Source organism: Podarcis pityusensis, assembly GCF_964106645.2.
Source record: "Podarcis pityusensis genome assembly, chromosome: 16".
In the NCBI taxonomy this organism is placed as follows: Eukaryota; Metazoa; Chordata; class Lepidosauria; order Squamata; family Lacertidae; genus Podarcis; species Podarcis pityusensis.
In genome coordinates, this window is record NC_138041.1 from 21,747,686 (window position 1) to 21,763,216 (window position 15,531).

The following is a 15,531-nucleotide window of genomic DNA, read 5'->3' on the forward strand; positions in this document are numbered from 1 at the left end:
CTGCATGCAGAACATCCGCACAGCTGCTGAGCTATGGCCCCTCCCTGAACTCACAAGCGAAAGCGCTCCGAAACCAAAGTCGTGCACATGCTGCACTTGCAATGCCCTGGAGCTGACGTTCCATTTTGAAGCGTTGTTGACAAATGCGTTGACATGTTTATAATAACAGGACAATTATGGGCGGTTTCTGTTTCCCCACTCCCTGCTGTATATCTAGTATAGCATTTCTGTGTCGGAGTTAAACGCTCCACTCTTCTGCTCCCAAATCAGCAGGATAGAAGCTCATGCAGAGTAAACAAAGTCAGGGCATAGCAGAAAAAGCGGAAATGATGTGTACTCCTCTCTCTCTCTCTCTCTCTCTAGGTGGGGAAATTCAGTGACCCTGGCAGCCATCATGCTCAATGGTCAAGGATGTTGGGAACTGGCTGGAGTCCCACAGCATCTGAAGGGCAGCCCTGATCTTTGCAATCGCAGTGGGAGCCTCCCCTCCCCCATGAGGTTGTGTGGTCACCTCACAGAATTACAATTCCCAGAGTTCTCTGGGAAGAGGGACTGGCTGTTAAACCACTCTGAAAATAGTAGCTTCTCTGGGAGAGAAATACAGTGGTACCTCGGGTTACATACGCTTCAGGTTACATACGCTTCAGGTTACAGACTCCACTAACCCCAAAATAGTGCTTCAGGTTATGAACTTTGCTTCAGGATGAGAACAGAAATCGTGCTCCGACGGCACAGCAGCAGCAGGAGGCCCCATTAGCTAAAGTGGTGCTTCAGGTTAAGAACAGTTTCAGGTTAAGAACGGACCCCCGGACCGAATTAAGTACTTAACCTGAGGTACCACTGTAGTGATCTGCTAACAGCACCTGTAGCAAACTACAGCTCCCATAATTTTTTTTGGGGGGGGGGAAGCCACAACTATTTAAAGTGGCATTGTAGTGATTTAAATGAATGGTGGGAGTTCTCAAATCCCTTAGTGGCACCACTGAATCTGACACCAGCAACCAATCTTGATTCTGCTATCACTAAGATGGACAAGCAGTGGAAATTCAAACCACACCTCTTGCAGATTTGGCAGCCGTTTACTGGTACTGATTTCCCTATGAAGCACCCTGCTAAAGAACAGAATGTTTTAAGAGCAGGTGCAGAGTCCATTTTGCAGCTGCTCCTGAGAAAGTTCAGCCACACATCTGGGATGAGGGTGCAGTCAGTGGGTGAAGGGACAAGCTTGAACCCTTGACATAGCTCTTCTTTTTTTCCTTTTTTAAAAAGTAAATCTTTATTGGTTTAAAATACAAACGTACAACGAAGGTAAGTATAGAAAAGTTAAATACAAAAAACAACAACATCAAGACATAAAACTAAGAAAAAAATTAAAAAGACAAAGAAGAAAAGAAAAGAAAAAGAACCAAAAATTTATACAAAATCGTGTCTATCAAATAAAAGTTTCTGCATAAAACTTCCAATCGTTCTCTTATACTGTTTCTGTTGCCATGGTTTTATCGCACAGCTTTACTTTATACCCTTTTTCATACATTCCACTAGAGTATTTGTTTCATTTATTTTTGTTTACAAGTATCATTCAAGTTCTGCTAAGATGGTATCATTTTTACAATATAGTCTTATATATTCCTTAAATATTTTCCATTCTCCATATGTTTTGACGACTCTCTTCAGATTAATCCAGCATTAAGCTCAGCATTAAGCAGAAGGCATTAAGCAGAAGGTCCCGGGTTCAACCCCTGGCCATCTGCAGGTTGGGAATGTCCCCTGCAGGAAACCCTCTTCCAGTCAGTTAAGACAAGATGCACCAATGGTCTGACTCAGTTTAAGGCAGCCTCCTTATATTCCCCAACCCAAACATTCTCTTTTCGCCAAAAGGAACCAGAGGTCCCTGGCCCTAACGTCTGACAGCCTGGGGGTTAGCCCATATAAAGTTTAACCTGCCTGGCCCCTCACCAGAATGGCCATTTACAGGATCACCCTACCTGTCCGTGGGCATCTCAAACTCCGCAGGTGAGGAGGCTCTCTTCCCTGATGTGCGAGAAACTACTGTACCCCAGCAGTAAAGGCAAAAAAATAATAACAAAATAAAATGCAAACTCACGAGGAGGAAGGAAGCTCATGCAAACTGCAGCCGCAGCTCAGCACACAGATGGTTTTGTTGGCTGTTCGTGGTGTGATTGAGATCCGCTGCAAAGGTGTTTGTAGCCCACGTGCCCATTTTAATTCTGCTACTGACTTGTGGGCCAGCAGGGGGCCGCGATATGCAGCCCTTTGATGCCCCCTCCCTGAAAAGCTTAAACTGGGAGGGCTGGTAAGAAATGTGGCCTGGGAAAGCAGTGTGTGGCCATGTGGGGAGTGTCCAGAGGACCAGCTTGAAAGGTTTTATGTTCTCTACCCCAGGACTAAATAAGTCTTTCAAAGCAGGTTTCCCCCAAATTTCTGTGTCCATTGACCCTTCAATGAGCTTGTCAAGCTGTCACCAGCCCAGATTCTTAGGAATGTAAGTGGAATAAGAAATATAAATGCATAATCAGGTTTATTTGTTATTGATCAACATGACTAAGAATCATAAAATGTCAAAAAAGTCATTGGCAAAGGAAGTACGCTCTGTACATGCCCATGGCTTTGATTTCATAAGTTCATTGTTCCTAATTTTTTTTTCCACACTATGCCTCTTCAAGCCCAGACCCCTATTGACCCTGAGGTTTTTATTAACCCCTGGCAGAATCACATCAAATCAGTATCGACCGCAATAGGGTACCCAATTTTAGAGCATTTTGAGGTGAAAGAAATGGACTCATTTCCCTGGAGACTTGAAATGGTGAGATTAACCAGCCTTACAGTGCAGCGTTGGCATCAAATTTTAAAAAATATTTTCTAGTTTTTTTAAAAAAAAATGGCGGGAAAACAATCATTCTTAACACACAGGTAACCTCCATGAAGGGTCAATGAGCTCAGGTATATTTTGTCCCCAAGATATCTGTACCCAAATACCAAGTGTTACATGAGAATTCAGGGTTCAGACAGAGGCCACATTCACACCATACCTTTTAAACACTAGGATGCTGCCATAAAGCATCACTTTAACAGTCACGGTTTCCCTCGCAGAATTCTGGGAGCTGTAGTTTGCTAAGGGTGCTGAGAGTTTTTAGGAGACACCTCCATTCCCCTCCCAGAGCTACGATTCCCAGAGTTCCTTGGAAAGATGGACTGATTCTGAAACCATTCCGGGAATTGTAGCTCCTTGAGGGAAATAGGGGGAGGTCTCCCCACAACTCTCCGCACCCTTAGCAAAGCATGACTCCCAGACTCCCTTGGTGGAAGCCGTGACTGTTTAAAGTGATGCTTCCAGTGCAGGGTGCGAATATGGCCTCTCTGAGTCTTCCTAGGCAGAAAGAGAAGCAGAGAATAAAGGCCAGAGACAGCAAATGCGAGGAAGGGAATGACAGGAGGGAGCAGCAGAGAGGAAAGAGCCTGCCCCCCCCGCCCCTTTCCCAGCGCTGCCCCAGAGGCTCCAATTATTCTCAGAGAATCTGCAGCGCTGCCACCTGGTTGCCGTGGCAACACAAGGCCGCTCTCCTCTGGCCAAAGCTGACACATTGCACCCGGGTGCGCCTGCCGCTCAGGCGAGGTGCCTGGGCAACAGCGGGCGACGTCAGCTTCCGCCACCCTGAGCACCAGAGCGGGGGATGCGGAGAGCACCCAACTCCAACGCGCAGGAATCATGTGCGGCGGTCTCCTTCGCGACTTGGGTGGGCTGCTATTCAGAGGCCTCTTCTTCCCTGTTTTGTTTTGTTGTTTATGTCAATACTGGCCGGCTGGACAAAGATGGGGAGGAGAGCAGAGGGTGATTGTGTGGGGCTCTGACAGACAGACAGGCTGACTCTTTTACCTGAAAACCCCAGTGCTAGTCCTACTCAGAGTAAGCCCACCGAAATGAATGGAGCAAAGTTAGACATGCCTGCTAATTCCAGTGGGTTCTGAGTAGGGATAGCGTTGGATAAAAATGGCAATCCAAAATGCTGTGTGTGTGTGTGTGTGTGTGTGTGTGTGTGTGTGTGTGTAAATACATACACACACACACACACACACACACACACACACACACACTGTCAGTGCTTTTTTCCTTTAAAAATTTTTAGGGGTACTCTCATTTTGACTCAAGAAAATCACCATTTTATAGTTCAAATCGGGGGAAATAAATACAGCAACTGGCCCAAAGGTCACTCAGTGAGCTAGATGTTTATAAATGAGTTGCAAGTCACTATGAGACCTTTGGGTAACAAATTAATAATAATAATAATAATAATAATAATAATAATAATGATGATGATGATGCCATCATCAGCATCAACAACAACAACGATGATGACTGGATGGTGATGATTTTTGGTGACAGTGCAAGACAGTCAGGTTAGTTACTAGCCTTAGTCTCAAATGTTACTGTTGCTAACAGTGCTTTTTTTCTTTAAAAATGTTTACGGGTACCCTCATTTCCTACTCGTATTGAAATACTGTGCCTCAATGAGCCCAAACTTAGATTCACAAAATGTTTAGGGCTATGCACTGGTTGTTAATAACAGCGATTGGTAGGAACATAGGAAGCTGTATGGCTAAAATTGGGAGGAATGGTTGAGATGGAGGCAGGGTTTAAATCACCTGTAATCTGTATTAGCTGGCTTGTTGCAAGATTTCTGTTTGTATGCAGGAGCCTGGGGAGCTGTCTTACATTGCATCAAACTGCCTAGTCTATCTAGCTCAGTATTGTTAACATGGACTAGCAGAAACTTTCCACAATTTCAGGCAAGGATCTCTCTCCCAGTCCTACCTGGAGATGCCAGGGATTGAATCTGCCGTCTTCTGCATGCAAAGCAGATGCTCTAACCATTAGGTACCCCCCCAGTTGCTGCATATCAACTGGAGTACTGAACTACTCGTTTGAAAAGTCACTACAGTGGTGCCCCGCAAGACGAATGCCTCGCAAGACGGAAAACCCGCTAGACGAAAGGGTTTTCCGTTTTTGAGTTGCTTCGCAGGACGAATTTCCCTATGGGCTTGCTTCGCAAGACGAAAATGTCTTGCGAGTCTTGAGATTTTTTTTCCGCTTTCCCCCCCCTTTATCTAATCCGCTAAGCCTTTAATAGCCTTTAATAGCCTTTTAGCAGCTAATCCGCTAAGCCTTTAAGCCTTTAATAGCCGCTAAACCGCTAATAGCGCTAATCCGTTAAGCCGCTAATAGGGTTACTTCGCAAGACGAAAAAACCGCTAGATGAAGACTCTCGCGGAACGGATTAATTTCGTCTTGCGAGGCACCACTGTACTCGTCTGTTATTCTGTTGCAGCAATTGTTCACGGCCCTTTTACATTTCATTTGTATGAGGTGGAGGACACCGTCGTTGACCAATCCACCCTTCTCCATATTTACTCATTGTTATTGCATTAGGTCGATGAACCTAGTCCTAAATATTCATTATAGGTAAAATAAAAGTGACAAATACTTTTCAGCTACTTACCCTGGTGGGATGGAAGCCCGAGTACTCAAGATGGCCACTCGCTGCGTACCGGGCCGGTTCAGGTTGTTTTGGCCGGGGAGCTGGGTGTGGCTGGGCGCGCTCTGGCTCCGCGAAAAAGTGGCCACTTGCATCCCATTGCTGGAACGGACCTGCTCGATCTTGCCCGTCCCGCTGGCTTGCATGGTGCCCAGCGACCACATTGCCGTTCCGTTGAACGTATTGCTCTGCCGGACAGCCAGCGATCCGTTCCCGTTCCCGGAATACACCTTCCTGCGCTGGGAGGCCAGGATGGCGTTGGAGGCTGCCCGGGTGCTGTTGACCAACAGGCACTGCTGGCACGAACAAGGGTGCCCAGAATTGGTCCCCACGGGCCATGATTGGGACTTGGGGATGGAGCCGATGGTGAGAGGATAAGCCAAGTCCATGCGCCTCCTTAGACGGCGTTTCCTCTGCGTCTGGCGGTTCACCTGAGACATGCTGTTGAAGTAGATCAGGTAGCAAAACCCCAGCGAGGACAGGTCCAGCCACGGGTGCTGCTTCTCGTACGCGTTCTGGATGGTGATGCAGATGTCCATGTCGTACGGAGTCCAGGAGTTGTTGTCGTTTTCCCATTCCCACACAACCCCCTTGCCGGGGGCAGAGGAAGGGTCGTAAAAGTTCCTTCGCACCGGGCGCATTGTCCCTGGGAGAGAACAAAGGAGAAAGAAGCGATGGATCAGAGGTGGGGAATCACAGTTTCATGTGTTACGTATACAGTGGTACCTCGGGTTAAGAACTTAACTTGTTCTGGAGGTCCGTTCTTAACCTGAAACTGTTCTTATCCTGAGGTACCACTTTAGCTAATGGGGCCTCCCACTGCCTCCATGCCCCCACCGCGCGATTTCTGTTCTCAACCTGAAGCAAAGTTCTTAACCCGAGGTACTATTTCTGGGTTAGCGGAGTCTGTAACCTGAAGCGTCTGTAACCCCAGATACCACTGTACAGTCAAACCTCAGTTGTCGAACATAATCCATTCTGGAAGCCCATTCGGCTTCCAAAATGTTCGACAACGGAGGCACAGCTTCCGATTGCTTGCAGGAGATTCCTGCACTGAAGCGGAAGCCGTGTTGGACATTTGACTTCCGAAAAACGTTCGAAAACTGGAGCATTTACTTCCAGGTTTTCAGCATTTGGGAGCCGAAACATTCCAAAACGGAGGCGTTTGGGAGCCGAGGTTTGACAGTATGTAAAATAAATCTTGATGATATGCAAAGTAGCAGAGTAGCTTACAGCTAGGAACCTAAATAACTCCTAGGTGACTGATAGCTTCTTTGGAAAGACTACAGTGTCCAGATTCTTCATATTCCAAGGAACTTTATTTTCATAAACATATAACTAAGAAGAATATTACTCTATTTTTCCAGGGGGAGTCTCGGATTTACAGAAGCCGTCGTGGTTTCTGATTTGAACCTGGAATGTCCTGCTTTTCCTTAGGATGCCCCTATTTTCACCTGAGAAATTTTGGAGGGTATGGAGTTATGTGGCCCCCGAGCCAAGGAGATAAATAACTATACAACCTTTAGAAGACATTTGAAGGCAGCCCTGTACTGTATAGGAAAGTTTTTTCAATGTTTAATGTTTAATTATGTTTTTATATATGTTGGAAGTTGCCCAGAGTGCCTGGGGCAACCCAATCTGATGGGTGAATTATTATTATTATTATTATTATTATTATTATTATTGACATCCCTATTTTCATCAGAGAAATGTTGGAGAGTGTGCACCTGCCTTTTACACTTCACTTTGATTGGTAGATTTTTTTGGGTTCTAGTTTTGTTTTGTTTTTTAAGCCATCTTGGAAACAGCATTGTCTTATCAGAGCAGCTGGTAAAGGTGCAAGCTGAACCATATTACTCTGGGGATTTAAGATTCCTGTTGAACCTGAGATCTACATTCTGCATGAAAATCGAATGCTCCTCTGCCAATCTATGGCTCTACCTAGGCCATGATGATGGGGCTTGAAAACTATTGACCTGGGAGAAATGTTGGAGGGTATGCAACTGTAGTTTCATCTTATTTCCTTGCATTGATTGTAGATCCACAGCCCTTTTTCCCCCCCTTCTTGCTAGCAAGGGAGGTCTTGCTAGGGCTGCTTTTAACACCTTCCCGTTTTCTGGCAATGCATTCTGGGCATATCTTTGCTACCTGCATCACTCCCAGAGTTGCTGGCACTGTGGTGCTAAGGCAAGCACTAATTGTGCTGCATCAGGTTCCACCCATCCCAAATGTCCTCCCTCTCAACACAAGCTGCTCAGCCAATTTGGACCGGGCCGCGTTTAGTCACACGATTATGCTCCGCAGCCCAGCCTGCGCTCCAGCCCAGCCATTGTTCTTGCTCAGTTTCCCCCTTGATGATCAGGAAGCCCTCCTGACAGCCCGGGGCAAGCCTGAGCCTTCCTGTTCACCTATTCCATGGACCCAACAGACTCGGGAGTAGTCTCTGCTTTCTCTCTGGATGTTCCCAGCCGATGTCACACACACACACACACACACACACACATCCCTGTTTGATCCCTTTTCCGTTTTATATCCAACACCACCAAGCAGATTCCATCTGAGGCCACAGCTGGAGTTTTTTCTTTTTCTGTTAGGGAAAGAATTTTTCCTTCTCCCCTTGTCACCCTGTGAACAGAGCTAACACGCTTGGGAAAAGGGAAGTTCCAGTTCAGATAAAGGTCAGATATGGCAGGATTAATTGATTTCAGAAAAGGTGCTGGGCAGCCCCACTTCATGAGCCATATAAAGGTAAAGGTAAAGGGACCCCTGACTGTTAGGTCCAGTAGTAGCCGACTCTGGGGTTGCGGCACTCATCTCTCTTTATTGGCCAAGGGAGCCGGCGTACAGCTTCCGGGTCATGTGGCCAGCATGACTAAGCCGCTTCTGGCGAACCAGAGCAGCACACGGAAACGCCGTTTACCTTCCCAACGGAGCGGTACCTATTTATCTACTTGCACTTTGAGGTGCTTTCGAACTGCTGGGTTGGCAGGAGCAGGGACCGAGCAACGGGAGCTCACACCGTCACAGGGATTCGAACCGCCGACCTTCTGATCGGCAAGTCTATACCTGCACACATATACTGGACACAAGCCTATCTGGAGACAGTGATGGGCAACTGGGAGGGGGGAGGTGGATTCTTTCAGGAACTGACGGGAGGCAATAACTGGACCATTTTCTTCCAGGCACTTGGACCTGAATGCGACAGCAGCTCTCTCCAGTTGTGACTGAGAGCCTATGTGGCCTAGTGGTTAGAGCGTTGAGGACCCAAGTTCAAATCTTCACTCAGCCCACTGGGAGACTTGGGTCAGACACCATCTATCAGCCTAACCAACCTCACAGGGTTGCTGTGAGGGCAAAATGGTTGAGTGGCAAGAACCAGGTACGCCAGCTTGAGCTCCTCGGAGAAAAGATGGGTTAGAAATGTAATAGTACAGTGGTACCTCGGGTTAAGTACTTAATTCGTTCCAGAGGTCCGTTCTTAACCTGAAGCACCACTTTAGCTAATGGGGCCTCCTGCTGCTGACGCGCCACCGGAGCACAATTTCTGTTCTCATCCTGAAGTAAAGTTCTTAACCCGAGGTACTATTTCTGGGTTAGCAGAGTCTGTAACCTGAAGCGTCTGTAACCTGAAGCGTCTGTAACCTGAAGCATACCACTGTAGTATGTAGTAGTAGTAGTAGTAGTAGTAGTAGTAAAAATAAATGTCAGCAACTGGTATTCAGAGACATACTGCCAAGTACAGTGGAAGCAGAACATAGCACAAGCACATCTCTCTGTGGCCTCCCAGATGTCTGTGGGAACCTGCAAGCAGGAGCTGAGTGCAAAAGCAACTCTCCCCACTTGTGAATGCTAGCAACTAGTATGCAGATGCATGCTGCCTCTGACAGTGGACAGAGAACATAAAAAGGTCAAGGACTCCTGGATGGTTAAGTCCAGACAAAGGTTGTGGCGCTCATCTCGCTTCAGGCCAAGGGAGCAGGAGTTTGTCCACAGACAGCTTTCTGGGTCACGTGGCCAGCATGACTAAACCGCTTCTGGCACAATGGAACACTGTAACGGAAACCAGAGCACATGGAAACGCCGTTTACCTTCCTGCCACAGTGGTACCTATTTATCTACTTGCACTGGCGTGCTTTCAAACTGCAAGGTTGGCAGAAGCTGGGACAGAGCTCACCCCGTCATGGGGATTCGAACCACCGACCTTCTGATCGGCAAGCCCAAGAGGCTCAGTGGTTTAGACCACAGCACAACCCGCACCCCTACAGAGAACGTAGATGGTTAGTCGCTCTGATCATTAGGAAGCATCTCTTACTGCTTAGCCAAGATCTGCATCCCTAAATAGGAATGTAAGATGAGCCATTCTGGACCAGGCCAAAAGCTCACCTAGCCCAGCGACAATTAGGACCTGAGTGCAGCAGTGCTGTCCTCATAGCAAAGGGTACAAGGCCCAAAGCGCTAGTGGGAACACTTAGGGAGAGAGCCCTGCCTGAAGCCACGGAATGCTGCTGCCAGTCAGTGTAGCCAGTACTGAGCTAGATGGGCCAGATAGGCATGGAAGAGACTCCTGCATGCCTGAAACCCACCAGGGCACCATGTAATAGGGCACCAACACACACCAACACACACACACACACACACACACATACAGAGCCAGCCCTCCTTGCCCAGCTTATCTCGTCTCTCCCTTCTGCATGCTGATGTTGCAGCCAGAACAGCAGGCTGTGTGCGCAATCAATAATTATGTTTGAAGTGTTACGTTAACTGTGCATCCCTCCCCGGAGACTCATAAAGCTAAACGGCCGTACACCAGCGGTTTCCGTGGTGTTTGCTTTCAGCGAGGGCCGGCTTGGCAGGGATCCTGGCACTCTTGCCTTGCAGCACTGCTGAAGAGGAAGCCACCCGCCAGCAAAAAGCGGTGCACCGAGTGTCTTCCTGGAACAGGCCGCAAGGGGCACCAGCAAGTCCTCCTCACTGCCTCCCCTTTTGGCCTGGCTTGTGAGTGCAGGAAGGTGCCTTCTACATACCCTCCAAGTATCCTTATTTTCCAGGGATGGTCCTGGAATAGCCCTATCTCCTCCTTGAATTTGTCTAATCTTCTTTTAAAGCCATCCACGTTGGGGGACATCACTTCCTCCTGTGGAAGTGAGTTCCATAGTTTAACTACATATTGCATGAAGAAGGGCTTTGTTTTATCAGTCCTGAATCTTCCAACATTCAGCTTCCTTGGACATCCAGAAGTTCTAGGGCTATGAGAGAAGGAGAAAAACAGACCCTCCAAGTGTCCCTATTTTCCAGGGATGTCCCTGATTTAGAGAAGCCGTCCCGGTTTCTGATTTGATCCCGGAATGTCCCGCTTTTCCTTAGGATGTCCCTATAGTTAAATCTATGGTTTCCCAAATCTATGGTTTCCCAGTAGTGATGTATGGAAGTGAGAGCTGGACCATAAAGAAGGCTGATTGCCGAAGAATTGATGCTTTTGAATTCTGGTGCTGGAGGAGACTCTTGAGAGTCCAATGGACTGCAAGAAAATCAAACCTCTCCATTCTTAAGGAAATCAGCCCTGAGTGCTCACTGGAAGGACAGATCCTGAAGCTGAGGCTCCAATACTTTGGCCACCTCATAAGAAGAGAAGACTCCCTAGAAAAGACCCTGAGGTTGGGAAAGATGGAGGGCACAAGGAGAAGGGGACGACAGAGGACGAGATGGTTGGACAGTGTTCTCAAAGCTACTAACATGAGTTTGACCAAACTGCGGGAGGCAGTGGAAGACAGGAGTGCCTGGCGTGCTCTGGTCCATGGGGTCACGAAGAGTCGGACACGACTAAACGACTAAACAACAACAATTTTCATTGGAGAAATGTTGGAGGGTATGGAGTTATCCAATCCCCGAGCCATCTGAAGGCAATCCTGTATAGGGAAGTTTTTTAAAATGTTTAATGTTTTATTATGTTTTTATATGTGTTGGAAGCTGCCCAGAGTGGCTGGGCCAACCCAATAAGATGTGTGGGGTATAAATAGTAAAAAATATCATTATGGAATGGGAATATCCCTCTATAAGAATGTTAAGGTTTCAAATATAGATAAATACTCATAAATGCACACATATCTAAATATATGAACCATGTGACTGAAATAGCATGGGAGAACAATCCTGAAGCCATTTTGACTCTCCCAATGACCCCAAATATTCCTCTACAGTAAGGGAGGCAAATGGGGAAAGCCTTCCCATTGTCTTTTTGCTTGCAAATCCTGTCTTAAGGGTGTATTTGTGTATGAATAGGGTGAGCCTATGACCTGGGACCCAGGAACTAAAATATTAACCATCACAAAAGAATGCCTAGGCTGCCCAGGTAATGCAATCAGTGACCATTATCAGGTATCCTGGCAGACAGGATTTCTGCTGTAGACCGCCTCCTTCTGTGATGTATGTATGATGTTTTGGAGATGATGGTTTTGGGCTACAGGGTGAACAATTTCAAAAGTCTATATAAGGGCTTGCACACCTTTGTTCAGGGTTCTCCTCCCTACTGTGTGTGGGGAGTGGGGACCCTGTTGCAACAGTTCCTTGAATAAAGATCAGGCTTACTAGCCGCTTTGCTTCTCAATATACTCTGGTTGGCCTCTGTTATTTTCTCCTACTGACAGGGAACCCACTTAAGGCCTCGTATACGGGCTCCGGAATACCCCATAAGGAAAAGGGAGCAGTTTTTCTTATAACATCCTATTTTCATTGGAGAAATGTTGGAGGGCATGGTAGATTGATTTGACTGCGGTGGCTTTTGTAAATGCGGGGGCTGTCCCTGGAAAATCGGGACATCTGGAGGGTCTAGGACGGTTTTCTCACATGCTCTCAAGCAATCCTCCTCCACAGGGTCCTTGTGAGGGAAACAAAATCACTGGTGTTGCTGACACATGAAACTGAGTTTGCCTCGTTTTTGCTAGCTGGCCTCATTTTGTTGTTGACATAACCTGGGTCTGAGTCATCACTGGCCTTGCTAACAGAAAGTCTGCCGTGAGCCCTTCCTGTTCACGACTGCCAAGCCTATCGTTCCGTGAGAATAAGTTTGCTTAAAAACCAGTAAATCTTTGGTGAGGAACGTAATGCTTTGTGCAAATGCCACTGTTCTGCGGTCAAGTGTAATAAATAACTATGAACGCTAATAGCATTGATATAGCACTTTGAGATGCACATTGGCATGTGTTGCATCTTAAAAACATTTTCAACAACCCTGCAAGGTAGACCAGTGTGATTATTAATCAGTCAATCAATCAATCAATCAATCAATCTTTATTACGGTCCAGAGACCCAATAAATCGTTACAAAGCAATGCACAATTCAGACAGCCCACCTCCAGGTTAAACAAGCATTTTGTTCAGACCTAAAGACAGACTTATTATCCCTATTTGCAGATAGAAGATGGGGGGCTAGGCTGAGAAGAAGCAGTTTGATTCAGGGCCCACCTAGACCATGTTCACACCACACATTTGAAGCGCTGTGATACCACTTTAACCAGCCATGTCTTCCCCATTAGAATTCTGGGAGCTGTAATTTGGTAAAGGTGCTGAGATTTATTAGGGGATCCCTTATTCCTCTCACAGACCTAGAAAGTTCTCTGGGAAGAGGGGTTCATTGTTAAATCACTCTGGGAATTGGGAGTCACAAACTGATGGGGAGAACGGAATTTAAGATTGGAAGAATAGAAAAAGTAGAGAAACTAAAATGGGCAGATCTACCCATTGTTAGCTACAGCTCAGATATGGAGCTGTATGCATGCAGACTGTTGCAGGTTCAACCCCCAGTATCTCCAGGTAGGACTAGGAAAAGACTATTGTCTGAAACCCTGGAGAGCTGCTGCTAGTCAATATAGAGATTAGCGAACTAGATGGACCAAAGGTCTGACTCAGAATAATGCAGCTTCCTAGAGCCTAGGACTTGCCCATCAGAAGGTAGGCAGTTCGAATCCCCGCAACGGGGTGAGCTCCCGTTGCTTGGTTCCAGCTCCTGCCAGCCTAGCAGTTCGAAAGCACGTCAAAGTGCAAGTAGATAAATAGGTACTGCTCCGGTGGGAAGGTAAACGGCGTTTCCGTGCGCTGCTCTGGTTCGCCAGAAGCGGCTTAGTCATGCTGGCCACATGACCCGGAAGCTGTACGCCGGCTCCCTCGGCCAATAAAGCGAGAAGAGCGCCGCAACCCCAGAGTCGGTCACGACTGGACCTAAAGGTCAGGGGTCCCTTTACCTTTACCTATGCTCCTATTATTTCACCCTTTATTCAGAACACTGAGGACTAGAATCTTGCTCTCACCATAGCTCAGTGGGCAGAGCATCAGCTTGAATCCAAGAAGTCCCTGGCTTCTCCAAATAGAGGCTGGATCTACACTGATGAGAAACCCTATAAAAACATAGCTCTCAATGCAATTTACCATTGGTAATGTATCACTGCTCTACAGCGCCCTCTGGTGCCACATTTTTATAACACATTTTTAAATTTATAACTGAGACCAGGGTCACTGGAAAACACCCTCTGTCTGAAACCCTGGAGAGACACTGCCAGTCAGTGTAGACAATACTGAGCTAGATGGGCCAGGGTTTGACTGCCTAGAAGGTGGCTTCTTATGTCCCTAGGTCTTAAAGGAAGGCCATTGCTCAGAGATAGAGCATCTGCCTTGCATGCAGAAGGTCCTGGGTTCAATCCCATATGCAGGTAGAGCTGTGAATGTCCCCTAACTGAAACCCTGGAGAGCTGCTGCCAGTCAGTGCAGGAAATACTGGGCTGGAAGGACCACTAAGCCAGTTTTCTATGTTCCTAACGGATGTGCTGTACAGTGGTGCCTCAGGTTAAGTACTTAATTCATTCTGGAGGTCTGTTCTTAACCTGAAACTGTTCTTAACCTGAAGCACCACTTTAGCTAATGGGGCCTCCTGCTGTTGCCGCTGTGCCACCAGAGCACGATTTCTGTTCCTATCCTGAAGCAAAGTTCTTAACCTGAAGCACTATTTTTGGATTAGCAGAGTCTGTAACCTGAAGTGTATGTAACCTGAAGCGTATGTAACCCGAGGTACTACTGTACCTCAGTGGCAGAGCGCCTACTTTGCATGCAGAATTATTTGCAAATTATAAATAATTTCATAAGCTGTGTCTTTGTTTCTCAATCTGACCCTTTAACACGGTTTTGCATGTATCGTGGCATCTTATGCATTGTGACTTGCTGTTATTTTTACTGATTACAGTTTAGTAGCTATTTATTGTACTTGTTAAGAGTGAATTCCTGATACATTTTTATTTGCTGATATTTCGAGAGTTAATTCCACTGTGTACCATTATCTTCATTACTTTATTTGATATAAGTTGTTTGTTTTAAAGCTACGGTTCATTATGATTATTATTCATTTTGTACTGGGTTGGATTATTATGAGCTGCGTGAGCTTTGACGTATATTTTGCTGCTGCAAATCGCCTTGCGTACAGTAATATAGAAAGGGGGCATACAAATTAAAAGAGAAATGGGGGGGTGGAGAGTAAAAGTCTGGGAGCCTGCTGGTAGTTTTGTTTGCTCAATGTCTCCTTCCACTTCTCTGTTTTGCCCTAAACAATGGAAGCAGCGAGCTGGCATTTGAAAAAGGTGCTTTCCCCCACACTGTTGGCAACCGAAAAAGCGCCAGTCTTATTGCTTGGGGGGGAGGTATCACAAAGCTCAGCTCACATAAACAACCTCCTCCTGGCCTGAACATTGCTCTGGTCCACCTCCGCACAACTCGGCGCCCACATCCCCGCAAAAAAGCTCTCCCTGCCCGTTTGTCCAGCCCGATTAATTACCATAATTACGGCAATTAATCAGCTGCCTTCTGAGCCTGCCTAGCACAAGGGGAGGAATTGAATCAGGCAGCAGCGCATTTTGCTGAGACAGCGCTCCTCAAGAGGAAGAGGAAGAGGAGGAGGAGGAGGAAGACCAGGGAAGCCAGATGGCCTACGAGGCAAACGC

The 15,531-nt window shown here is 46.8% G+C and overlaps 1 protein-coding gene across 2 annotated transcripts in view; it reads right to left on the reverse strand.

The window, feature by feature from the left end:
- The window catches only part of DTX1 (deltex E3 ubiquitin ligase 1), a 60,529-nt gene that overhangs the window by 26,004 nt on the left and 18,994 nt on the right, over positions 1 to 15,531 (reverse strand). For both annotated transcript variants that reach the window (XM_080986322.1, XM_080986323.1), the window contains exon 3: positions 5,517 to 6,198. In XM_080986322.1, the coding sequence (XP_080842448.1) occupies positions 5,517 to 6,198 (682 nt within the window). The remainder of the gene's footprint in view (positions 1 to 5,516; positions 6,199 to 15,531) is intronic.